The sequence below is a fragment of the Barbus barbus genome (genome assembly GCF_936440315.1).
Source record: "Barbus barbus genome assembly, chromosome: 9".
Taxonomy (NCBI): Eukaryota; Metazoa; Chordata; class Actinopteri; order Cypriniformes; family Cyprinidae; genus Barbus; species Barbus barbus.
In genome coordinates, this window is record NC_136737.1 from 24579712 (window position 1) to 24607235 (window position 27524).

General features: G+C 35.3%; 1 protein-coding gene across 1 annotated transcript in view; it reads left to right on the forward strand.

The window, feature by feature from the left end:
• Window positions 1-27524, forward strand: part of LOC306874854 (metabotropic glutamate receptor 7-like) — a gene marked incomplete at both ends in the record, with an annotated part of 224032 nt that overhangs the window by 188688 nt on the left and 7820 nt on the right. Inside the window, one exon of the mRNA XM_079425136.1 lies at window positions 23101-23347. Coding sequence (XP_079281262.1) covers window positions 23101-23347 — 247 coding nt within the window. The remainder of the gene's footprint in view (window positions 1-23100; window positions 23348-27524) is intronic.

Sequence of the window (27524 nt, forward strand, 5' to 3'; positions counted from 1 at the left end):
TTTGAAATTTTGATGCCAGTGACTGTTAAGACTACGCCATTGTTTTTAATGAATATTAAGCATATTTTACAATCAAATCCCCATTACTGCAATACAGTGAAGAGAATCTGGTGTTGTTTTTGTTTGGTTTTTTTTTTTGCATACCCAAATACCACCATAATGTGCATTTTAAATTTTATTTTACTAAATTACTTTACATACATTTAAAGATGTAAAAAAGTCATTTAATTTTAAATCAACTGGAGGAACAATGAGTACTGTTTAAATACACTTAGTTGTCTTACTATTATCACAATGTAAAATAAATTAATTAATTAACATTGTTAAAAAAAAAAAAAAAATATATATTTTTTTTTTATTTTTAACAATGTTAATTAATTAATTTATTTATTTTACATTGTGATAATAGTATTTTTTTTTTCTAATATTGATAATACCAATGGAAGTTAAAAAAAATATTTAATTAACAAAATTAGTCCTTTTTTGATAAGATTTTAACATATTACAGTCATTTTACAGCATTTAATTGAAAATAGAACTGGTGTTTAAATTGGCTTAATTGTCTTAACATTATGAATAAATAAATAATATTATAATATTTGTTTGTTTTGTTTGTTATATGAATGACATTACTATAAGTTAAAAGCGGAAACAGACCAGTGCATAAGTTACTGTATGCCCACCCCTATATCTCAGCAACATAATCCTCCGAAGCAAACTCTTCCAAGTCTTCTTCAAACAAACCCTGACTTTCTTCCATTGAAAATTCTCCCTTCAAGTCACACAGGCTTCGGCTGTTTTGAAGACGGCCAGCTTTTTCGGCATTCTGTTTATTGTATACTAGCATTTGTATTGCTGGAGGCCTTTCCAGGTTGGATATAAGGTCTGAAAAGTGATAGCCGAGAGACAACTAATCCGCTCAGTTCTTTGTGAAGAAAATTACTGACAACAAAAGGAATTTCTGCTTCCATCGATGGTAGACCAGAAATTAAATAATTTTATTTCAAACGTACTATTGACAATAAAAATTGCATGTAATAGTAATGCTTTTGGATGATGAAAAATGAATAAAGAATTGATCCTAAATCACTTTTTGCAGTAAAGGCACATTAAGAAGCCTGAATTGATTGCTTTTTCATAATATAGTGATGTGGAATAAACTGCTGATGTCGAGTGTAGCACAAAGGCCTTGATTCAATCCATAATTACCATATAAATGTATCTACTTATGCAACTTTCAGTTGCATATTGGAATACTGATGTGAAGTTTTGGTCATTTGTAGTGGACTCGAGTACCATGTGGATGAATATTCAATGGTGAGGAGAGCTATCTCGTTAATATTCAATAAAGTTGCATTTTTGCTCCAGTGAAATATCTATGGGCACTGTGATTAGCTATAGACAGCATCAGTTTATGCTGATGGGGACTGACACTGGGTGTTTCCTGATCATTTGCTGCAATATGCAAAGTAAGGAGTCAAGGTCTGAAAGGGCAAATCGAAAGCCAAGCTCAAAATCAAGATGGCCGGCGCATCCACCAAAATGCATCCGCTTCTCGCACTCTTAATACGCAGATGTGACGTTTTCAATGCTAATGGCCGAGGATGTAAATAGTGCAATGTTTCTTTCCTAGCAAACACTTACTGTGAATACGATGAGAGATGCAATTCAACAAAGAACTGGCTTCACATTCAGAAAATGTCAAACTGTGAGCTGTTTTATTCTTTATTTTATATAAGGGTTCCTTTTTTGCAACAAAATTTGGGTCTGAACAGTTTTTAATCCTGTATTTCATTTCATGTTGATTGGAAGCACAATACTGTCTGTTTATTGCCAATTTCAGTTAGAAAACTGTAATTGGACTATAATGAGACTGAATTGAACTCCTCTCCACTTCTCAAATTAGCCAGACATGGTAATTAGAAAGTAATCATACTCATTCTGGTAAACTGGATACCAAGGAGTCCAAAACACTTGTACTGTTTCCGAGTTTTTCCCAGTTCTCCCTAGTTTTTAATCCAGTTTTACTTTAATCCTGATTTTTATTTTATTTGTTTACAATTAAGTAAATAAATAATTTCTATATGTTACATATTCTAATTATATTGATTATATTTATATATATTATATATTCTTATTATAATGCCTTGGCTAATAGGGTTTCATTATTTTCATCTTATTTTTATTTCTAAAAAAGCTGTATTTTTATTTAAATAATAATTTATTACAATAACATTTATTAGATTTTTTTTTTCTGCAATACCTTGGGTGACATGTTTAGGGGTGTTTGAAACTAAGTACTTTTTAATGGTAGGCTACTTTTATGTTGAAGTTTTTAGACAATATACACTGAAAAAAAAGTGTAGAAACACTTTTCACTCAGAAATTGCGATTTAAATTTCACAGATAATTACAAAGGATAGATGTAACACTTTGAATTAAATGCACAATTTTGAAGTAGAAAAATTTGTATTTTCTTGTAAAACTTACTTTAACGTAATTTAATGTTTAATTTACTACTTAATTTTTTGTATTTTCTTTTAAAATAACAAACGACATGAGGTTTCATGAATTAATAACTGTTTTTTCTTCATCTTAGAAGTCATGTGAATCCAAACAGCGCACCGATTTACCATTAAAACATGACCCGTTGGTCAGAATACAGCCGTGTTCTGCCTGATGTAGCATCACTGTTTATTAACCCTCTTGCTTTCTCTTTCCGCCCTTGTATTCTTCATGACACCTTGAGCCCAGATGCCTTTTCTTGCATGAGACTAATAGGCTGGCTATATTTGACCACGCCATTAATCATAGCGGCGGCCAGGGATCCTGTCAATGGGTCCCAGGCTCTAAATGGTAAATTATCTTATCTCTCTGCAGGCTAACCAAACAGAAAGTATATTTATAGATGCTCTCCTGGACAGGTATGATGTTTTACATAACCCAATAAAATGGGCTGCCTGTGTTGGATATTAAAAGGTAAATATGTAAATATAAAAGCTAGAGCAGCGTGACGTACATCTGTTAGATAGGGATTGCACTTGGATGTTGCAACGCACCCACATGCCGAAAACTGATTAGTATTCAGCATAGACTGTGGCTGTTTTGCACGTAAATATATATATATATATATATATATATATATATATATATATATATATATATATATATAGCACACGTATGTTTGACATAATGTGAGCCTACAAATTTAACAAGTTAACAAATTTTGCTTACTAACCTTTTTTCTGTGAAAAGTTATATCCAATTTTACACTTTTGCTGCATGACCATGCAGTTACGAAATATGAGGTTATGAAAACTTTTTATAATTTTTGTTTTCGTTGGAATATTTCAACATGAGATTACAAAAAACTTTTCAGAATTTGTATTTTCGTTGGAGTATTTTAATGTTATTACGAAATTTTGTTATTTATTTTTATTTTTTTGTTGTTGGAATATTATTTTATGAAATTATTTTGATTATGAAATCTTTTTTTTTCTTTTTTCGTTTGAATAATTTCAACACACTTTTTATTACAATATCAAATTACAAAAAACTTCCTGTAACTTTTGGGTTTGTTGGAATATTTCAACATGAGATTATGATTTTTTTTTTATATATTTTTGTTTTGTTGGAATATTTCAACATGAGATTATGAAAAGGTTTCATAATTTTCATTTTTAAATCCTCAAAAATTCATTTCAATTGTAAGTGCCTTAATGGTAATCTTGATTTTTGTTTTCTTGAAGGTCATGTTGTGTATTCCAATATGGTATTATGAAAAAAAAAAAAAATTATATATATATATATATATATATATATATATATATACACACACTCACCTAAAGGATTATTAGGAACACCATACTAATACTGTGTTTGACCCCCTTTCGCCTTCAGAACTGCCTTAATTCTACGTGGCATTGATTCAACAAGGTGCTGAAAGCATTCTTTAGAAATGTTGGCCCATATTGATAGGATAGCATCTTGCAGTTGATGGAGATTTGTGGGATGCACATCCAGGGCACGAAGCTCCCGTTCCACCACATCCCAAATGCCAAATTCTGACTCTACCATCTGAATGTCTCAACAGAAATCGAGACTCATCAGACCAGGCAACATTTTTCCAGTCTTCAACCGTCCAATTTTGGTGAGCTCGTGCAAATTGAAGCCTCTTTTTCCTATTTGTAGTGGAGATGAGTGGTACCCGGTGGGGTCTTCTGCTGTTGTAGCCCATCCGCCTCAAGGTTGTGCGTGTTGTGGCTTCACAAATGCTTTGCTGCATACCTCGGTTGTAACGAGTGGTTATTTCAGTCAAAGTTGCTCTTCTATCAGCTTGAATCAGTCGGCCCATTCTCCTCTGACCTCTAGCATCAACAAGGCATTTTCGCCGACAGGACTGCCGCATACTGGATGTTTTTCTCTTTTCACACCATTCTTTGTAAACCCTAGAAATGGTTGTGCGTGAAAATCCCAGTAACTGAGCAGATTGTGAAATACTCAGACCGGCCCGTCTGGCACCAACAACCATGCCACGCTCAAAATTGCTTAAATCACCTTTCTTTCCCATTCTGACATTCAGTTTGGAGTTCAGGAGATTGTCTTGACCAGGACCACAACCCTAAATGCATTGAAGCAACTGCCATGTGATTGGTTGATTAGATAATTGCATTAATGAGAAATTGAACAGGTGTTCCTAATAATCCTTTAGGTGAGTGTATATATATATAGACATGTGTGTATATATATATATATATATATATATATATATTATGTTATATATATTATGTTATATATATATATGTTATATATATATATTGTGGCGGAAGGAGCAAACGACAGACACAGTGGGCGTGGCGTCAGGCCTCGGAGAGGTTTTTATTAAACAATAATAATCAAAATAGTGACCAAGGGGAAAAAGTGTCCAAAATAAACAGGGGATCTGGTGTCCTCGTCGTGCTGCGGGGTACGTGAAGGAGGGCAGTGTTCAGATAGGAAGGGTCCAGGGAAGGGGCGGAGCCCGGTGGCCACACGCACTCCCCTCTCGGGTCCGGGAGCGAGTGGCGGCGGCTTCTTCCAGCGGCTTCGTCCTACTCCTTGGCCCCCGGAGCTTCTGGGGGATTAAACGGCCCTGCATCTTGGCCCGTCAGCCGTAACGGGTGCGGCAGTCTTCCTACTCGACGCGCCCTTCCTGGACCCACGAGGACACCAGCGTGCATGCACGGGGAAGAGACCGGTCTACCGAGGAGAGGCGCGCTCGGCATTTAAACAGTGGCGGTGATGAGGCTCTATTCACATCATGTGCGCCTCATCACACGCCGCCAGCCCTGGCTGTTTCAGCGCCCCTCCTCTCTCACACACCGACTCCCGTCAGGAGCCTGGTGAAGGGCGGCGAATACGGGACGGGGTGGTGATGATGATAAGGGGGGAGGCAGCCGACTCGTCCAATATATATATATATATATATATATATATATATATATATATATATATATATATATATATATATATATATATATATATATATATATATGCACGCAAAACATATATATAACATAATATATATATATATATATATAATTTTTTTTTTTTTTTCGATAATGTAAACTGGTGAACCAGGAACATGGATAAGTCTTTAAAATGCTGTGTCGATTTTATACATAATAGTTTTGGTTTATTGCCAGTTTTAGTTAGAAAAACATAATTGGACTATAATGAGATTGAATTGAACACCTCTCCACTTCTCAAATTATCCAGGCATGGTAATTAGATAGTAGTCCTAGTCATTCTGGTAAACCGGCATCAAAAACACACTCATTTCTGTACTATTGCTGAGGTTGTGGTTTCCCTCTCGGGGCCAGCAGAATGAATCAGTCTGGGTGCAATATGATTACTCAAGAAAAACATATTCCATCTGTGCCTACTTTTGGAACAAGAACAAAAACTTCAGTATGTTATGTAGCTCTCACCAGAGACAGAATGCAATGAATATGCTGTAAACAGTCCGTTAAGGGCTACGTGTCCACTTAAATGACAGTTTCATCAGAGAGTGTCAGCTGTGCTTGAGGTTGCCAGTAGCACAGGTTTATTGTGCTTTAAGCAGAGTTGTCTGAAATTACATATTTGCATTTACATGTATAAAAACGCAGCGTGCATGGCATGCAACAGTGTCTCTTTTCTTCAGACTACAGCGGTTTTCAATCAGTGCTACAGAGACACTTATTTGTGGATGATAATTAGAGTCATTTAGATGTTGAGTGTCATTTGAATCATAGTTGCAATGAGCCAACAATTCAGTTGTTTACAAAGTGTGTTGCCAAACGCAAAAAGAACTTAAAACATATTTAGTCTTGTTTTAATGGACCACCCTGTATGGGTTTAGGTTTGATACTCATCATGTTTCTATATCTACTGTGACATGTTATGCTATTTTATATTTAGACATTTGTTTGTTTGTTTGTTTGCTTACTTTTATTCTTATGTTCTTCAACTTCGGACACTTTAAGTCCTACTATTTATTTATGTTTGTTTCTTTGTTTGTTTGCTTTGACTTCTGACACTTTTAAGTCCCATTGGTTTGTTTGTTTATCATGTAATCTGACCCTTTTATATTGCAGTGGCTAGATTGTTTGTTTGTTTGTTTGTTTGTTTGTCAAGTTATATTCTTCAGCTTCGGACACTTTTTTTGTTCCAGTGGTTGGACTGTTTGTTTGTTAGTTATATTATTCAACTTTTATGTCCCAGTTGTTATTTTTTTTTTTTTTATTTGTTTGTTTATTTTTTAATATATAAAGCTGTGTGCACTTGGAGACAGAAATGTCATTGAAGAGCTTGAGATAAAATAAGCCATGTAGTGTACGAAGACAACAAAATCAAAAGTTTAAAGGATACATATTACTATTAAATAAAATTGTAATGTCCATTAATTAATATCATTCTATCATTACCAAATTAAGCAAAAATGGGAAAATATTATTTAATTAAGTGTTTTATGGTTAGATAAAATGCTATAATAAAATGTGCCTCATAGATACAAAGTAAAAAAAATGTACAATTTTTTTTTTTAAATGTAACTTTTTCAGCAGTTGAGATGTGTTAAAAATGAAACTGCACAGCTAATTTTCATTGCTTTCAGGAAAAAAAAAAAAACAACAGAATTCTCCTGAAAAGGGCCTTTGCATCACAAACCGGCTGTTAAAAGCTTTTCCCTGCATTTCGTAAAATGCATTGTTACCCCTGCACAAGGGACGTCTGATATGTAAACAATCTGTCTTGTTTGCGCATCGGCGTTTTCAGGCAAGCAGTGAAGCTAAGCAGCTAAGTTTAATGGGGCATCCCTCAGGGCTCTGTGTCTGTTACTTTCCGTTGAGCATGCGGTAATGGCAGTCTCACACGTTCCCTTACTAAAAACAACTAAAAGTTTGCCGCTATCACCCCCGTGAACTGATTATGTCGCAGAGTCTATTCTTAAGGGTTTGTCGTGGAGTTACAAAGCTCTGTGACATTGCAGTAGAAGAGAAATCATTCATGCTTGTCAATCTGGTTATTTCATATGAGTGTCTCTATGGCAACAGCACCAAGGGGGGAGGATGTAGGGAAATTTATGAATGTTTGATATTTATTGAAGTTTTGATGGTGGACAGACAAGTATTACATGAAATTGAGGAGCAGTTCAATTAAAATGAGACTGAATTGTTTACTTACCATCATAGAATTCTTTGAGTAGATGGATATGATGAAATAAAAAATCAGTTTTTCATGGCATGCAGTCTCTGCGTGTTCCCATTTATTTTCAGTTTTTGAAAACAGAACTCAGTCTTTGACTCTGTGAAAATCGGAGAGGACCTTAGAGAGTGTCTCCACTGGAGTGTCACCCAAATTCATTAGCCGCACGTTGCCTCCATTAGCTTTCTTGCTCGGGAGCATGTTTAAAGCAGAAGCCATTTAAACCTGATTATACAGGAAACTGCCTGTATGTACAGTGCTTGAAGAAAGCTCCTACAGTATCAGCTATTTTTTCTGCAAATAAATGCACAGAATTGTCATTTTTTTGTGGGTATTTGTTGTGAACCCTTGTAGTTCCTGTAGCTCAATTGCTAAAGCTATTATGTTAGCAGTAGCAATTACAATTCCAAATAATTCTTCATGGCACTGATTCAGCAAGGTGCTGGAAACATTCCACATGGATTTTGGTCCATATTGACATGATAGCATGATAGCAGTTGCTTCAGATTTGTCGGCTGCACATCCATGATGTGAATCTCCCATCCCACCACATCCCAAAGGTGATCTATTAGATTGAGATCTGGTGACTGTGGAGGCCATTTGAGTATAATTAACTCAATGTCATGTTTAAGAAGCCAGTTTGAGATGATTTGAGTTTGGTGACATGGCACTTCATCTTGCTGGAAGTAGCCATAACAAGATGAACATGGTCAGCAACAGGTAGGCTGTGGCTTTTAAACAATGTTTAATTGGTGCCCAAAGTATATCAAGAAAATATTCCCCACACCATTAAACCACAAGCACAAGCCTGAACCGTTGATACAAGGCAGGATGGAACCAATGCTTTCATGTTGTTTACACCAAATTCTGAGCCTTCTATCCAAACGTTGCAGCAGAAAATGAGACTCATCAAACCAGACAACCTTTTTCCAATCTTCTGTTGTTCAAATTTGGTAAACCCTTGTGAACTGTAGCCTCAGTTTCCTGCTCTTAGCTGACAGGAGTGGCACCCAGTCTGGTCTTCTGTTTCTGTAGCCCATCTGCTTAATATGGCTCAGCGTGTTGTGTTCAGAGATGCAAACCTTGGGTGTAACAAGTGCTTATTTGAGTTACTGTTGCCTTTGTATCAGCTTGAATAAGTTTGGCCGTTCTCCTATGACCTCTGACAAGGCATTTTCGCCCACAGAACTGATGCTCACTGGATATTTTCTATTTTCCGGACCATTATCTGTAAACCCTGGAGATGGTTGTGTGTGAAGATCAAAGTAAATCAGCAGTTTCTGAAATACCCAGACCAGCCTGTCTGGCACCAACAACCATGTCATGATCACTTAAACCACCTTTTGTTCCCATTCTGATGCTCAGTTTGACTTTCAGCAGATTGTTTTGACCACATCTACATGCCTAAATGCATTGACTTGCTGCCATGTGATTGGCTGATTAGATGTTTGTATTAACAAGCAGTTGCAAAAGAGCCAGTGAGTGTATATCATTTCCAGTTTAATGCTATGCCATGACAACATTTACGCTGCAGGGGCCAGATTCACGAAACATTTTTAAGAAAGAAAGTCTTCTTAACTGCCATTTTCTTCTTATTTTTTAGCTAAGGAAAAAAGTTAAGAATGTTCTTATATTTTTTATAAAGGTTGTTCTGAAAGCAACATCGAAGAAGAATTAAAATTCTTGAAACAAATCTTAAAATTCACCATAAATAACTTCTTAAAGTTAGGATAGCCTTGTCTTAAATCCCAAATGAGTAAGAATTTGTTGGGTTATTTCAAATTAATTGTTATATTTAAGCATTACAACAACATTAGCTACATATAATGCATAAAGTGATGTGTATGAGTTGACAGCAATGACTGATAATGTCTGACGCGACTTGTTGCTGAATTCAAAATTCAGTACCAACTTTACAAAAACAAGTCAGATAGGGTGCTCATTTTTAATTTGAGCCTACAAATACAACATAACCTTTGGAAGTATTTAGCGCGTATGACTGCGCCCATACACAGGATGCTTTTACTGTAGCAGTGGGGGGACACACATACTGGAAGCGTTCACTTTGGGGAGAGTGCAAAATCAGCACAAAAATGAATGAAATTGACTGCTGCAGCTTGAGACAGGCACTGGCACAAATAGTGTGTGCGCTTATTATGATTATTAGGGTAATCTGCAGGAAGCACAAAAAAGACAATCCTTGAAGTGTGAGTTTATCAACGTGTCTTCAATAAGATGGTCTTAAAAACGTATTTGAGAACTTAAGAATTTTTCAAAAATTGCACTTCTTACGAACTTCTTGAAATGTATCTTAAGAAATTATTTCTTAAGAAGATTTCCCGGCCCCAGGTCTTGATGACCAATTCTGATTTGGTTACTATATCCGATTTTTTGATGACCGGCTTACATCATCTGTTAAACGTGACCCATATCTGATATCCAGGGCTGGACTGGGACAAAAAAATCGGCCCTGGCATTTTGGCCCAGACCGGCCCACTACATACGATCAAAATACTACCCATCTTTGCACGCCCTTGAATATGTATACCAGCTCCTATTCCATAAAAACACTAAAGCCATATAATAATAGGTAGAAAAGAGTGAGAATTGACACATTAAAAACTTCTAAAAAGTGTAATTTATTAATATAATAAAACTATAGGCCTATATATTTATGACATCCATCCTGTGTGTTTGAGGGAGAAAGGGAAGAGACATGATAAATTGTTTATCAGATGATCACTGTTTCCCATAGTATAGCATTAAATAAACTGTAAACTTACTTCCTCAAATCTGTAAACTCCTTGGATGAACCTTTAAAAGCATAAGAAGGCATCCTGTGTGTGTGTGTGTGTGTGTGTGTGTGCAGTGGTCGTGTATAAAGTACCCGAAAGCCATACTCAAGTAAAAGTACAGGTATCTTACCAAACAATGACTTTGGTAGAAGTTGAAGTCTTCGTTTAGAATATTACTTGAGTAAAAGTCTTAAAGTATATGATATTTATTGATATTTAAACTTACTTAAGTATTAAAAGTAAAAGTACAAGTAAATGCAAAATGGAAAAGAAGCAAATAAATATATATATAAAAAAATATTCATGCAGCTTTAGCAGCAAGATTGTATTCAGTTTGAACTCTTTCTTCCATTTTGTATTTTTGGGTAAGAATAGGAAGCACTTCATCCAGTGTCTTTCATTCCAACATAAGAAAACATTTCTGGAATCTGCATCTGAAATAGCATTAAGATGTATTTATTTACACAGTTTAATGTATCTCAGAGGGGACGTGGATGCATTTAAACTGCAGTTACAGATGGATAAATAGGCCTAATGTTGTGTTTTTAACATCAAACATTGAATACTGATATTTGAAATAATTTAAAACATGAAAAAAATAGTTGAAATGTGAAATTAAAACCGCTAGTAGGTGACAGCAAAGACTTTGGTGACAGAAAGTGACCATTAATGAGTGAGTCATTGAGATTCAACTGATTCATTCAAACGACTGATTCATTCAGGAACAGAGCATTTGACTGTGTTAATGAGTGAATCACTGAATCATTTATTCAACCGATTCATTCAAACGACTGATTCATTCAGGAACAGAGCATTTGACTGTGTTAATGAGTGAATCACTGAATCATTTATTCAACCGATTCATTCAAACGGCTGATTCATTCAGGAACAGAGCATTTGACTGTGTAATACATTATACATCAACTATTTAGACAGAAAAACTATAGGCTGCTAAGAGTTTTATGGGCCATATAATGACAAATATGGTACAAATATGGTATGAGAAGATGTATAGGCCCGGCCCAAAAAGTACGTCGGCCCAGCGGGAAAATGCCCGGTCTGCCAGATGGCCAGTCCGCCCCTGCTGATATCTGCATTTACACTATACACCCAAGGTAGACGTACTGACCCAGAAACATGGTTGCCAGGTCTGCAAAACAAAACCATCCCAATTGCTAATCAAAAACTAGCCCAGTCGTGGTTTTCAATATTAAAGTCACCCAAGCATCCACCTAAGTCGAAGTCATTCACTGTCATAGTTTTTCAGTTGAATTGTAAAATGTGTCTTGCATTGATGGGAATATCCAATTTGTCCACTTGCATGGTAGACACAAGAAGCATGGGAAAAAAAATCTGAATTGGGTCACTCTAACCATGTAATGTAAATGCAGCCAAATTCACATAAAATCATATTTGTTAGTAGCTTGTAGTATTTTTTTTCGAAAGGGTAGCTCACCTAACGACAAGCTGGCAGTTTTTATAAAGCTAGTTTCAAAGCAGCTTCCCCAACACTGGACTATACATCAATGTGCAGAGCCTTTTTAAAATCATGCGACACAGTTGCAAAGGTACCCTGCGCTCATAAAACACAGAAATGCTGCTCGCTCACAAGAAAACATCAAGGAGGAACGGAGCAAAGCTAGAGGAGCTTGGATTTCAGGTTGATCTTTCTTCCTTTGTGTCTGCCTTTCTTTTTTCCTCTTGAAGTGGCCTAGTTCCCCAACCTGCCCCAGTGAAACATGCTACTGCGTTGGGAAACACAGCAACTGAAGGATTCAGACACTGAGTCTTTAGCTCAAGGAGGCCTTGGGGGTGTTTTTCATCAACCGCTGTGAATCGGGACACCAGCGCACAGATTAGACGTGTCGCTGATGGAGTTTTGTGTGGGATTTCACAGATGAAGGGTGAGACTGAGGCGTTTGGGTTCAGAAAAGCTCTTGCGGGACGATGCCACATGCAGGCTGAGTGATGAAAGGCCGTATTCGGGTCTGCTTCTTGTACTCGAACACAGTAGGAGACTGCAGCACAAGATGGATATTGGGTTCTAAATTGGGAAAACAACAACTTTTGTTAGTGGTGCTTGCTTGGGTTAGAGATGTAAAAATAGGCAAACATTGAAGGAGGGTCCTGGGTCATAGCTAGAGACCGGAATATCAGCTAGCAACCACATACTGAATACAAGTTATTATTATAATTAACATCTGAAAGCCAATCTGCACTGTTCATAGTAGTAGTAGTAGTAGTAGAAGTAATAATAATAATCCCAGCTAACAAAAATATGTTCTAAGATTGTTTTGTTAATGTTATAAAAATGTTATTTTTGAATGTTCTCAGAACGTGTTTATTTTTGTGCTTGTCAACATTACAGAAAGCATTACAAGCATGTAATTTTGCAAACATTATGCGACTAAAATTAGAGAGAATACTTTTGAATAAGTATTAAGTAGTTTAATGTTTAAACATTAGTCATTAGACAGACTAAAATGTTTATGTAAAACATTCCATAAACAATGTATTAATAACTAATAAATAATATCTGTGTTAACTTTTTGATCATATTATTAAGGACCAAATAACTTGGAACATGGAAACACGTTTTTTCTTTGCGAGAACCTTGCTAAAACGTGCCATGTTAGCTGGGATACTATTACTACCAATATTACAATTAATTATAAATCATTTTCATGAAAAATTACAGGGATCCCTAACCTTTGCAGCCGCATTGCAATCTCACCACCTTCGACATGGCAAGCAACACTCACATTTTCTGAAAAGACTGTTAAAATTTAGTTTTGATGAGAATAGCTTTATGTGCTATAAGATGCAATATAGTTTTATACAAACTGTTATAAGTCTGCATCTGAACTACTGTTGTCTCAAATATACAGGGAAACGACGCAACTGGCTTTCAGCGGCTGTCTGGTGTTTTCAGCCTTTTCAGAAAGTCCAGTGTTTGTGTTTTTTTGTGTCTTTGGTCTGAAGGGGGTGACGTGCTGTGAAATTTACCACTCCAGCAACTCTCAAGGCTGGAGTGGATGAAATTATCCGGGGCTCATTCATTCCTTTAGAGCTTGTAGTCGTTTTGTGGCTGTGTAGGTGTATGAATTACAGGTCCCATTTGCTTTGCCACAGAGAGAGCAGTCTTGCAAGATCAAATGTATGCTTCTTTTCACATCTGCGTACATGTCTGAACTGGATGCATAAGGAAAAGCTTTGATTGCTAATGGATCTTTCGGTCAATAAGACAAACTCCAAAGATGCTGGTTTCAATCATCCTAACAAATCATTCACAGAATATAATAATAATAATAGTTGTTGTTGTTGTTGTTGTTATTATATATGTTAAGGATGATGAAAATTATACATAAAATCGTATTATTTATTTATTTATGTATTTGCTTGATTGCTTTTATACATTGTTTATTATTATTATTATTATTATAATTTTTGGCTGATTTTAAGTTAATCAGTTTTCCCCCCAGTTTAATTACTGGTATCAGCAAAATCCTTTATTGTGGAAATACCACAGTGACAGTAAAGAAGATGTAAAAAATGTTGTGAAAATGATGAAGATGTGAAAAGCGCTCCATAATCGGTCTGAAACCTTTCTATGCATAATCACTAATCCAGGCTGACATTTGAGCTAGCATAGCTATGTAAAAACCAAAAGAGTCATCAGGTATCCAATCATAATACGTTTGTTCAGTCACAGCCTCTCATTTTCCTCTGCCGGATATGCTTTCAAAAAAGCCTGGTTAGCGTTTATTTCCTTGCGTACTGATTCCGAACATAATCGCCAATCATACCCCTAGCAGGTGCGGGATGTTGCAATAAATCTCATTATGTGTCTTTTATGCATTCATTTGCATAATCCCAGCCTACATTTGCTTTCTAACTGGAACATCCATAATTATAAATGCACAAGGATTAACCTACACCAATTTCCACTTCATCATTGATTTAAGGAGAACCACTGAGGGACATGAACACTGAATAGTCTGCTCGCTTGTATCTGCGGTCAGCATGTAGGCCACCTGTGCTGATGAGTCACGTAAATTGCACATGTAGAGCGGGCGTGGAAATGACAAAGGTTGAAAAAGGGACAAAGAGGTTGCTAGACCTGCAGGTGTCCAACTCCTGTTGTTGTCAGGTCTGAATTAGCTTGCGTAAACAGAATCACAGAGGTCTGTGGCCTGACCAGGTGCGACAAGTAGCTGAAAGTTGAAAGCAAAATTTTAAAGGATGTAACAAAATCACAGCCAATCAAAATATGTTCACGACCAGAGCTACCCAATGCCATTCTTAATCTTTGGTGCGTATTTTTCACATCCAAACAAAGATATCAATTTCATAGCAATATATATATAGTTGCAATAGTAACTTATTGTAATTGCGATTTTTTTTATTCTCTAAACTTTGTTCCACAGAATTTTGAAATAAAAAAATGACACTTTTTTTTTAAAGAAAGTCAGAATTGTGAGGTATAAAGTCACATTGAGAGATGCAATGTCACATTTACTTAAAACCAAGTACTTAGTCACATTTTGAGATATATAATGAGGGAATTACGATAGACGATAGATAGAAGTTGTAATTTTCAAATATAACGTCAAATTTAGATATAAAGTCATAATTACGAGAAAAAAGTTTAAATTCCACATATTTTGAGATACTGTATACTGGTAAAAATTTGGAAAACAAAATTGTAATTTCGAAATATGAAGTCAAATTGTCATATGAAGTTGCAATTATGAGAAAATAAGTTGCAACTGAGAGTAAAGTCACAATTATCGAAATTCATGAGAAATAATGGCACAACTGGGAGAAAAAGTCGCAGTCTAAGATATAAAGTCGCAATTATGAGAATCAAAGTCATAACTTTTTTTTTTTCTAAATCTGCTAAAATAATTAAAAGCACATTTTATGTGATGACCGCAGAAGGCTTTATTTTTCCACATTCATCCAAAGGGACATTCGTCTTATTGATGTTGTCACCGCAGTGGATAGTTGAGTACGGAGAACATGTTTCAGTCTTTGAGAACACGTTCAATGAGTTCAATGTGTTTTTGTGTAGCTGCCTTTACAGGTTTCAAGCCAAATTACCTACTGAAGCCAAAACAACAACAAAAAATATTCTCTTAAGGGGGAAGAAAAGGATTTTTAGATGATGAAATGCTTTGTCCTTTTGCGCATAAGAAGGAAAAAATGTAAAAACGTCGCTTTTCTGCCTACTGTACGTCTCCCGATTGCGTTTCTCAGTAGTACCAAATGTGTCACCTTCATCCAGCGTGAGAGTAAACGACATCACAGCGCACTTTGAGTCGACTTCCTCTGTCACTACATGTATGTGGGACGCATAGGAGGTTTTGCTTCCTCTATAGGTGTGACTCTCTGAAGACATCAAAAACTGTTGTTTTGAGGATTGGTTTTCAAAAATGGTTTTAAGGCAAAGACGTTGCTTAGAAGAGGGTTCAGCCTTAAGTTGAGTATATAGACTCGAAGCTGAAAAGCATCTTTAGTGCCTATTCCAGCATCCCAGATCGTTGTGTCCTTGTTTGACGGTGCAAGAACAGCAGAAAGAAACAGACTGCAGGAATAAATAAATGAAGACTGGAAATCTGGCTGATAGATTGCCAGAGTTAGCATATGATCAAAACAGGAGTCAGCACGCCAAATTAATTCATATCTGCTTAAATTGCATGTTGTCATAAGGTGGTGGATTGTGGATTTGTCTGTCACTGGTGTTAATGAGGTTGTCATAAGTGATGTGTTTAGGTGATTTGAGACTTTGGAAACTTTGGTTTAATCATTAGGGATGTGTTTTAGCATGGGGCAATGTTTGTTTAAACTTTGCAATGATGTTTATCATGTCAGCTATCATCAGATTGTGACATTGAAATGCTGTGTTGTTGCATTTGCTCATTGGGACATTGTGTGACAGTTTATGTTAGATTGCTTTAACAAAAACTCTCATACCCACAATAAATGTACTTTATTTATTTATTAATTATATTTTAAGAGTGTTAAGGACGATATGATAGTATATTAATAATATTTGTATGAATAATTACATTATAAAATTGATTTTGACTGAATTTAATTGAAATTTTAATGTATTAATTTACTATATTCAGTTGAATTAATGTATTTTCTCTATCTATCTATCTATCTGGAGAGAGAAATTTAAAATATTAGTTCATTAATATTATAAGAATATAATTTAAATATTCACTTATAGTTGAATGTTTTATTCATTTTTAATGAACAATCTTATTTTCTGGTTTAACATTATATAACAGATTCTCACTCTAAATTTTAATTGACTAAGCCATATTTAAAGCCTCAAGTGACAAGTTCTTCCACGTGCCGTCATAAAAAACACAATTCTGTGGTTTCATAGCAAATATATTGTCATACAGCCCATATCTACTTGACTCTATAGCGTCTTGGTTCGATTTTCAGTCTCTTTGTGATGTGTTATAAGCTCTTCTCTGCAGAATCGGTGTTCCTCATCTATCGAGCTGCTTATTTGTGAGCTGCTTCAGTTCTGACTGATCCATTATTAGCCCAATTCACATCCATAAAACTCTCGCTCTTCACCATATCATCCCTCACAACCAAACATCTCAGATGAGAGCCGGTGTTAAGACTGAATGCTCAGTAATTAACGCCGAGCAGAAGCCAGAGGGAAGTCTGTGTGTGTGTTACCACAAGGTGATTTGCTGTGCGCATCCCAAAACCTATTCATTAAGTGATTTATATTTAGAAAATTATTTTTATTGGTATCAGCCATACTTGAATCACCAACTGGGGTTGATGGGGACTATAGTATTGAAAGCTGAGCTATAGTCAATGAATAGCAGCCTTACATAATTCCCATTGTTGCTGTTCATTTGTGTGAGGGAAGAGTGGAGGATGTGAGAGATGGCATCGTCCGTGGATCTGTTTGGGCGAAACTGAAGAGGGTCCAAAGTATCAGGTATGGAGGAGCAGATGTGGCTCTTTACAAGTCTCTCAAAAACCTTCATGACTATAGATGTGAGGGCAACTGGGCGATAGTCATTCAGGCAAGAGGGTTTATTGTTCTTTGGCACAGGTATAATGACAGATCTTTTGAATGAGGTGGGAACCACGGAGGTAGCAAGTCCAATGTGTATTTGAGAAAAACAAAAAGGATTAATAATGTAGGTTTATTTTCAGAGCCATCTTTGATCATATTTACCAAGGGTGCCAATAATTCTGACCACGATTGTATGTATGTGTACTGTGCTTATTTATTACGTACATATACATACACACACATGCATGTATATATTTATATTCTTATTTTATATTATAGTATATAAAAATATATTTAATATATAAACATAACATTTATTTTTTCTTGAATAGTGATTGATAGTGTATGGCATTAAATGTGCATTTTGGTCTGGAAGGAGCTATTTTAAGTTCAGATTTGTTCTTGGCGCAACATTGTAGAAACAGAAAGCAAGAGATCGACAAAATGTAGTGTTGTTTCCCGCGGCTGGTTAGGACAAGCTTGAATAATGTCAGCAGAGGTTGCTTTTATCACTTGTTGCTTTGAGACATCACACCTGGTTTGGACATGGTGTTGGAGGTGAATATGGGTTCTATCGAGTCAAGCATGCTGGATTTCTCTCATCTATTGCAGTGTCAGGATCACACGTCTCTTTGGCCAGTGAGAAGCTGAAGAATCAGGTGCTGATCTCTGTCGCACGACAGCCCATGTCAGTTCACTGCATTTGCACTTTGGTCTGGCAAATTAATTTGACACCCCTGGAGGTTTTCACACTTTTTTCTTCAGAATTGTTTAAGGTCGTGTGATTAGAGAGCCCACGGGAAATCAGTTATCCAGCTGTTCGAGTTGTGAACGTTACTCCCATAATGGGCTAAAAATGGAAGAGGTACAAGTCAAATACGGGCCATGTGATGCTGATCAGATTCAACACACCTTTTCTGTGCTTTTTCAGTGGTCTATTGTTGTGATATGATAAGTTTCAGATAAAACAACCCCTAATAGTTGCGTAGAACAAAACAAACTGCGGTTGATGTAGATTAAAAGGTGTTTCTTCAGCTTTGAGAACTTTGAGAATGTCCCAGAGGTCCAATTTTATTTATTGTTGTCTTTTGCTGTCTTTGGATCTTTTTTATCTTTTTTGTCTTTACTATTTACTTTTGCTACTTTTGAATATATATATATATATATATATATATATATATATATATATATATATATATATATATATTATACATGTTTGTAAAAACATTAATTTTCGAAAAAACCATGAAGAAGAATTGAAATTAATGTACAATTAAATCATTTGATGTATTTATTTTTGTTTGTTTGTTTGTTTATATATTCATTCATTTAAAATATTTACACTTTAATGTATGTATTTTCCTGTCTAGCTGTAATTGTGCCAAATTAAGTAAAAGTATAATTCATTAATTAATGTGCATATTTATTTATTTGTTTGTTTGTTTAAAATTAAGTAGTTTCATGAAGAGTTGTGCCCCTTATAGAGTTTTTCAAAAGTCAATAAGTCTTGTTGGAATCTTGCTAAATTATGCAAAAACTGTTAATTAATTGATTAATTGATTAATGTATTTAAAATTCAGTAGTTTTGGTTGTTGGTTTTTTGAAAGCTAATATGCCATTTAAAGTCTAGCTGTAATTTTGTGAAATTAAGTAAAACGCAAAAACTTTGATTCGTTTAATTTAAAAGTAATTTTATAAACCGTTTCGCTCCTTTTGCAAACACTGTAAAACCTGTATCTATTTAAAATGCATTCATTTAATGAACAGTTTTGCACCTTATGATTTTTGACATGTATGTTCGTGTATGTCATTTCCAGTCTAGCTGCCATTTTGTCCATTTGCTCATGCAACAATTGTATGCACTGTATGTATTTAAAATGCAGTGACTGCATTAACAGTTTTGCAATTTTGTCTTAAGTCCATTTTCAGACCATCTGTAATTTTGTGAAATGATTCAAAAAGTGTGAACACTGATTTCTGTCTATTCAGGCTGCATTAATGCTAGCTCTGAAATTATAATTTACTGTAACAAGAAAAAAAATTGTAATAAACATTTGATTTAGTTGTACCATTATCATTTCTATCACAGAAATTCCGGGACCAAAAGTAACAATAACTGTTCATTTTAGAAACCCCTCAGATAGTCTATTGCTGTCTGAGAAGGCCGTTCGTAGCCTGAATAAGTGAAAAATTGGTCCAAACTTTAAGTTTTACTGGACTAGTTGTGTTATTGGCAGGTCGATCTGTTTGTACAGGCAGTAGAAATGTTGTGCTTCATTCATGAAACATGAGCAGAATACATTTCAGTGACAATTTGTGGTTTTTTGAAAGATTTTCCCAATTCATTCCACTGGCGTTTCATGAACGGAAGCCATCGCCTTTATCGAAAGCAACCCGTGACCTTCCTAACAGGCTTTGAACTCACAGTATATTAAAGATTAAACACATTGAGGATATCTGTAATTACATACTTGTCAGAGTGCCGTTAACAGCCACATGAAATTAATCTTTGTCGTAGTACTAATGTGATACGGCCACGGCATGAAAGCCTTCATTGTGATTCTTTGACAAGCTCCTTTTTTCATGCAAGAAAAGTACATCCATGCAAGAGCTGTACTCTCAGGCAATGACAGCAGTTTGAGTTTTTAAGAACGATTATCATCCATTTGGCTTTGAAGTCTCCCACCAGGACATCAATATTGAGTAGCTTTGGAACTGACCTGTTCAGATTTGATTTTATTCTTCATTTCGTCTCGATTCCCATCCTGGAGTTCACAGTATAATTCATGAACTACCAACTAGAGCTAGGTTAAAAAATGATTTCTTGATTTCAATTTGTACTCTGAAATCGATTCTTAAAAGCATAGTTCACCCACAAATATACTTTTAATTTACTCACCCTCAGGCTCTTCAGGTTCTTCAGAAGAACATAAAAGAAGATTTTTAGATGAAACTGTTCCTTGGTGACTCGTAAAATGCAAGACATCGGGTGCCCCTTTTTGAGAAGAAATAAAACATATCAAGGAACACAAAATTAATACTCGTGACTCCTGAAGATAAGTTGAGGTGTTATGAACTGAAACGTTAGGTCTGTGCAAGAAGCTGAACATTCAGTTCAATCAGATTTATTTCTGTGAAATGGTTCTTTTGGACAGCTCATTTCAATGAATTAGTTTATATAAACATGCAATAAGGTAATATTAAATTATTAATGTGCATTATATTTGGTGTTAAAGCACGCAATACCAAACATGTAATAAGTGAAACGTTTTACATGTTTGGGTAAATTAGGCTCTAAATCCTAAGAATCAATCTATGCTGTTTACAGTTGATGTGTCAACAAAACGTAACAAGTCTCAGCTTTCAAATTCTGTTGATTTTATTATGAAATTCAAAGAATAAATACCATTTTGCCACTCTTTTATGAGGCGTGACAGACCGCTGTAGCCACATTAATCAATCACCTTGTCCTCTTATACAGGGTTGCCAGTTTTTCACAACAAAACCTGCCCAATTGCTACTCAAAACTAGCCCAATTGTGCTTCCCCCATTAAAAGTCGCGTCCTGGGGAGTTAAACGCACGTTTTTTGGCAGGGTTCTCTAGTAAAATTTGCATTGCAGGGACTAAATATCACGTTATTGGGGTCGCTTTAACCCGCGGACATGAAAAACAACCCACCGCTACAGTGTTAAAGTAGCCCGGTTCCACAGGAAAACAACAGACTTGGCAACACTGCTCTTGTATTTATGAATGAACGTCTGAAGGTATGTTGAAAGAAAAAGCCAAACTTACCGAAAAGTATCTTGTCTCATGTAATCGATCAATCAGTGTTTCCACCGTGGAAAGATGCCAATGAAACAGCTTGTAAACCATATGTTACGTAACGTCACATTTACCTAAGAAAAGCCAGTGACCATAAACTAGCTAGAAAAATGAACTCTAGAAAGGAGCATTTTGCTAAATACTGTATGCACTACATTAAAAATTCATTCATATGTTTACTTAACCTTTTTCATGTTTGAATAAATCCGGCATGAAAACAAGATATGATAGGCCTATCTGATGTTTGAATATTTCAACAAGTAGCTATGTCATGTTTCATTATTTTAAAACTGTCTTTTGCAATTTAAATGTTTGATTATAAATAACTTTAATATAGTAATGTTCCAACTTACAGGTTGTGTGTATAAGTTTACAGCATTTGGTGATATTTTATATACATTTACTGTACCTGATGTTCTATACAAATGAATTGATATCTAATTGAATTTAATCAATTTCTTAAATGTAGCTTACTGTACCTGATTGTCTATATCAGTGGTTCTCAAACTTTTTACAGTGACGTATCCCCTGGGGCATTTAACATTCTTCTGAGTACCCCCTTAGACCACAGTCACAACTTTGCCATTAAGGGACAATATTTGCCAACTTAAATTGATTTACAGGTGCATTTTTTACCTTCAGGCAATGTTTTTCTAGCCTTATTAATTGTATGTCATATTTTATATGTTATATTCTTACCATTCCATTAAGTGTATTATTAATATAATAAATAAAGCAATAAATGATGGCAAAAAGAAGTGATACTTGTAGATTTAAAACTAAAATTGCCAGTAGGTGGCGACAAGTCATCGTCTTAAAGAGCGAGGCGTCAGATTCCTTGACTAACAAAACACCGCTGTTGCTTGGAGACGCACACCATTTCTGTTGCCGATTTCATTGGAACTATTATTTTGTTGTAAAATATAACCAACAATATTGTTTTTAAAATGTAGGCTACATTTTAAACATAGAATGTTTGCTTAATATTACCTTTTTTGTTTTGTTATTTAAAAAATCAAAAATCACATTTGCAATTGTTTGGATATTCAGGGAAAATTGCATTCTTGCTTGTATTTTGAACATAACAAACAATAAGTTGCACAGGATATGTTTCTGTTTCAACGAGGGTTTCTTTAATCGATCTCAATGTACAGTCCGTTAATACTTGTTCTTCATGCTATTACGTGCTACAAATCTACTTTAAAGATACACTGAACGACAGCACGATTTGCTAAAGCAGCATATTTAGCGGGCATCCTATTATACGCACGCTTCTTGTGTGGATGCAGTCATTTTTGACCGGAAAATATGAGCTAATTTGATGTAATTTGACTGTTTACAGCACTCCCATTTTCCTGTTCTTATACTAGAAGTGGCATTTTGCTTGTAAGAAATAAACGCTCGGTTTTAATGTTACTTTACTTTAAGTTGGAGTAGAATTAAATGACTGACAAAACTCAGCATTTTGTTTGCGTACCCCCTCTGTGCATTTCACGTACCCCCAGGGGTACGCGTACCCCAGTTTGAGAACCACTGGTCTATATCACCAAATTAATCAATATCAAATCGAACTGAATCAAGATTGAAATTGAATCAAATAATTTGTTACATGTACTGTACATGGCTGCCTGTATGTCCAAATAAATTGATATAGAATTGAATCAAAAACAAAGTTTTCCTCCTTCCCCCCCACAAAGCTCTACATCCAGACCACCACGCTGACCATCTCCATGAATCTGAGCGCGTCCGTGGCTCTGGGAATGCTCTACATGCCCAAGGTCTACGTCATCATTTTCCACCCGGAGCTCAACGTGCAGAAACGCAAGCGCAGCTTCAAGGCCGTGGTGACGGCGGCCACCATGTCCTCACGTCTGTCGCACAAACCCAGTGACCGGCCAAACGGCGAGGCCAAAACCGAACTGTGTGAAAATATGGATCCCAACAGTAAGTTACAAAACTGTTTATTCAGAGTTTGGAACTTGATACTGTATGTTTGCTCATGATGAATTCAGATGTCGTTATAGTAAATCTGTTAAACACTGAGAGACTGATGTGGTTAGGAAATCCATCTTTACATTCATAAAAAGAATGTGATTTTCTTTTTTTTTTATTATTATTATTATTCTTAATTAATTTGATTTTTTGGAGATATTTTGGATCACATGAGCGAATGTAAGGTGTCAAAATAAGATAATGTGACTTTTCACATTTCACATTATTATGCATGTTTTCTGGCTTTTTGCACCTATCATTGCCCTGTTTTATAATTAGCAGAGATCAATTAAAATTTTAATTAAAAATTCTGAATGTAATTATTGCTATAAATTAACAGTTTATTTATAATTATAGTTTATAATAAAGCATATCATTATACCTTTTAGTAGGGATGCACCGATAGGATTTTTTTGGCCAATACCGATACCGATTTTAACAAACAACTATCGGCAATTATTGTATATACAGTGGGGTGAAAAATGTTGGCCCCCTTCCTTATTTTTTTGCATGTTTGTCACACTTTAATGTTTCAGATCATCAAACAAATTTAAATATTAATAAAACATAACACAAGTAAACACAACATGCAGTTTTTGAATGAAGTTTTTTATTATGAAGGGAAAACAAAATCCAAACCCACATGGCCCTGTGTGAAAAAGTGCTTGCCCCTTAAACCTAATAACTGGTTGGGCCACCCTTAGCAGCAACAACTGCAATCAAGCGTTTGCGATAACTTGCAATGAGTCTGTTACAGCGCTGTGGAGGAATTTTGGCCCACTCATCTTGGCAGAATTGTTGTAATTCAGCCACATTGGAGGGTTTTCGAGCATGAACCGCCTTTTTAAGGTCATGCCACAGCATCTCAATAGGATTCAGGTCAGGACTTTGACTAGGCCACTCCAAAGTCTTCATTTTGTTTTTCTTCAGCCATTCAGAGGTGGATTTGCTGGTGTGTTTTGGATCATTGTCCTGCTGCAGAACCCAAGTTCGCTTCAGCTTGAGGTCACGAACAGATGGCCGGACATTGTCCTTCAGGATTTTTTGGTAGACAGCTGAATTAATGGTTCCATTTATCACAGCAAGTCTTCCAGGTCCTGAAGCAGCAAAACAGCCCCAGACCATCACACTACCACCACCATATTTTACTGTTGGTATGATGTTCTTTTTCTGAAATGCTGTGTTACTTTTACGCCAGATGTAATGGGACACACACCTTACAAAAAGTTCAACTTTTGTCTCATCAGTCCACAGAGTATTTTCCCAAAAGTCTTGGGGATCATCAAGATGTTTTCTGGCAAAACTGAGACGAGCCTTTGTTCTTTTTGCTCAGCAGCGGTTTTCGTCTTGGAACTCTGCCATGCAGGCCATTTTTGCCCAGTCTCTTTCTTATGGTGGAGTCATGAACAATGACCTTAACTGAGGCAAGTGAGGCCTGCAGTTCTTTAGATGTTGTTGTGGGGTCTTTTGTGACCACTTGGATGAGTCGTCACTGCGCTCTTGGGGTAATTTTGGTCACTTTTTCACACAGGGCCATGTGGATTTTTTGTTTTCCCTTCATCAAAAAACCCTTCATTTAAAAACTGCATGTTGTGTTTACTTGTGTTATCTTTGATTCATATTTAAATTTGTTTGATGATCTGAAACATTAAAGTGTGACAAACATGCAATAAAATAAAAAATCAGGAAGGGGGCCCAACAATTTCACACCACTGTATAATAATAATAATAATTATATATATATATATATATATATATATATATATATATATATATATATATATATATATATATATATATATATATATATATATATATACACAATAACGTGAATTATTAAGCCACCAATATATTAGTATTTATTAACAAAATTATATTTACAGTTTATATTGTTTTATAAAGTTTATATAGCATATATTATATTGCTTATTATTTTATACTGTTTATATTGCTCATAATGTTTTTTTTCCATAATCAATTGAAAAAAATATAAATAAATACTGCTCATTTATAATGACTTTAATTAATTTAAGTCTCTACAAATTCTGAGGATGATTCAAAAATCAAATCTATAAGAATAATGTGTAGAAATAAAAGATCCATTAAGCATTATAATGTAAAAATGAGTATAAATATTATAAACGAAAGTCATTAATTATTAATGGATTTATTATGGTATGTTACCAGCAAAAAAATAAATAAATTAAACTTAATTCCAGGTATTTATAGATTTGCAAACCGGGTATGTAAATTCTAATAAATCAGGAGTTATCTGAGTGCTTATATCATGTGTGCTAATATCAAATTCACTTAACCATTATCTCAGTCTTGACCCTTAAATTTGCTATTCCTTCAGCCGGTGGGTGTAAAAGCGAGCTCATGTCCCAGAGTGCAGTGCTTGCAAGATTCATTACAGAATGTCACCATGAGCTGAAATTCTGTTGCTTTGGCCTGTTGCTTGTGTCAGCATGAGCTCGTGTCAGAAATAATGGAATGAAGTCGTCTGCTGAGAATGACCACATTTCCTCTAATGAACATGAGATGGTGGGCCGCACACCGCAGAGAGAGAGAGTAATAGCGCAGGACTGGTTTGAGCCCAGAGGATTAGCATGTCGTCACTGTCAAAGGAAAGCCACAGCTCTTTGAAAAGGAAATGAAATTTCGGGAGATCTTTGCACCTGGGTGGTGATGGCGCAGTGGATAAGACACATGCCTTTGGTGTGAGAGACCCGGGTTCGAATCCACTGTGAGACACCAATGTGTCCCTGAGCAAGACACTTAACCCCTAGTTGCTCCAGAGGCGTGCGACCTCTGACATATATAGCAATTGTAAGTCGCTTTGGATAAAAGCGTCAGCTAAATGAATAAATGTAAATGTAAACCTTTCAGCTGCTTTTGGGTTTTTCAAATAGCTACGGCACATAAAGAAGAAAATATTGGGAAATTAATTACAAAAAATTATACCGTCAAGGCTTTTTTTCTGATAGTGGCAATGCTTTCCCACATTATTAGATATGCCATTCTTAGATGGGACAAATGGCATATCCAAATTCACAGATCTATGCTAACATACACCCACCTTCAAACCCAGCCTGAAATTAAATTTCATGGCTGTTTGGACCAATCAGAATCTCTGCTTTGCTTCTATTGGACCAATCAGAAACAGCTCACCAAGTACTGTTTTTCTCCCAACAGGCTAATTCTCATAATGTATCAGGTAAGACCAAATTAATCTTCTACCTTTGGTTATGACCTTGCTCGCTTTCGAACGCTGGGGGAAAGGACGAGGTGGAAATTCTAATCGGTCTTTTGTGGCCATTTATCAAAACTCCATGATGATCCCACAGTGTCATTCAGTAGCGCTAGATAATGAAAACCATCTCAATCCTGCAAAAAAGCTGTACATTAGTGCCATATGTTTTATGAGAAAATATTATTTCTGTCTTTAGACTTTATACACTGAATACAGTCTATTACTGTACTTGTTGTTCCGTCTTAATTATTTGTGATTTCTACCAAAATTGTACTCTATTGGCCGTCATCAGCTTTATATGAATATATGTATAATTTGTTTTATAATTTTACAACGACAAAACAGAATAGTAACAAAATTCAAATTTTTTGAGAGATGTTAATATTGCTGTAGGTGACTTTAAATAAAAACATCATTAATTGAAATTATTACTGTAAAATTGTTTTAATAATTCTTTTTTTTTTCATTTAATTCAAGTAAAATATAGTAAAATAATAATAATAATATAAAACAAAAATGACCTTAAAAGACTCTTGACAGACCTAAATTGTCTCTCATAGTGGTTGTTAAAAATATATAATTACATATGTAATGAACATTACCAGTTAATAGTCCTGGTTAGCATTATTAAATATTATATTATTAACATCATTGATTTTTTATTAGCATTTAACGTTGCTTTTTAATCCCTGTTTTATCCCTGCTGTTAACGTTTTATTATTAGCGTTTATTATGCTTTTTATTAGCATTTAACATTGTTTTTAACCCTGTTTCTTTCTTGCTGTTAGCATTTGTTATTAGCGTTTAACATTGCTTTTATTATAAGCATTTAGACTTGGTCTCAATCTTTCAGTCATCTGTCGTGTGTGTCATGTG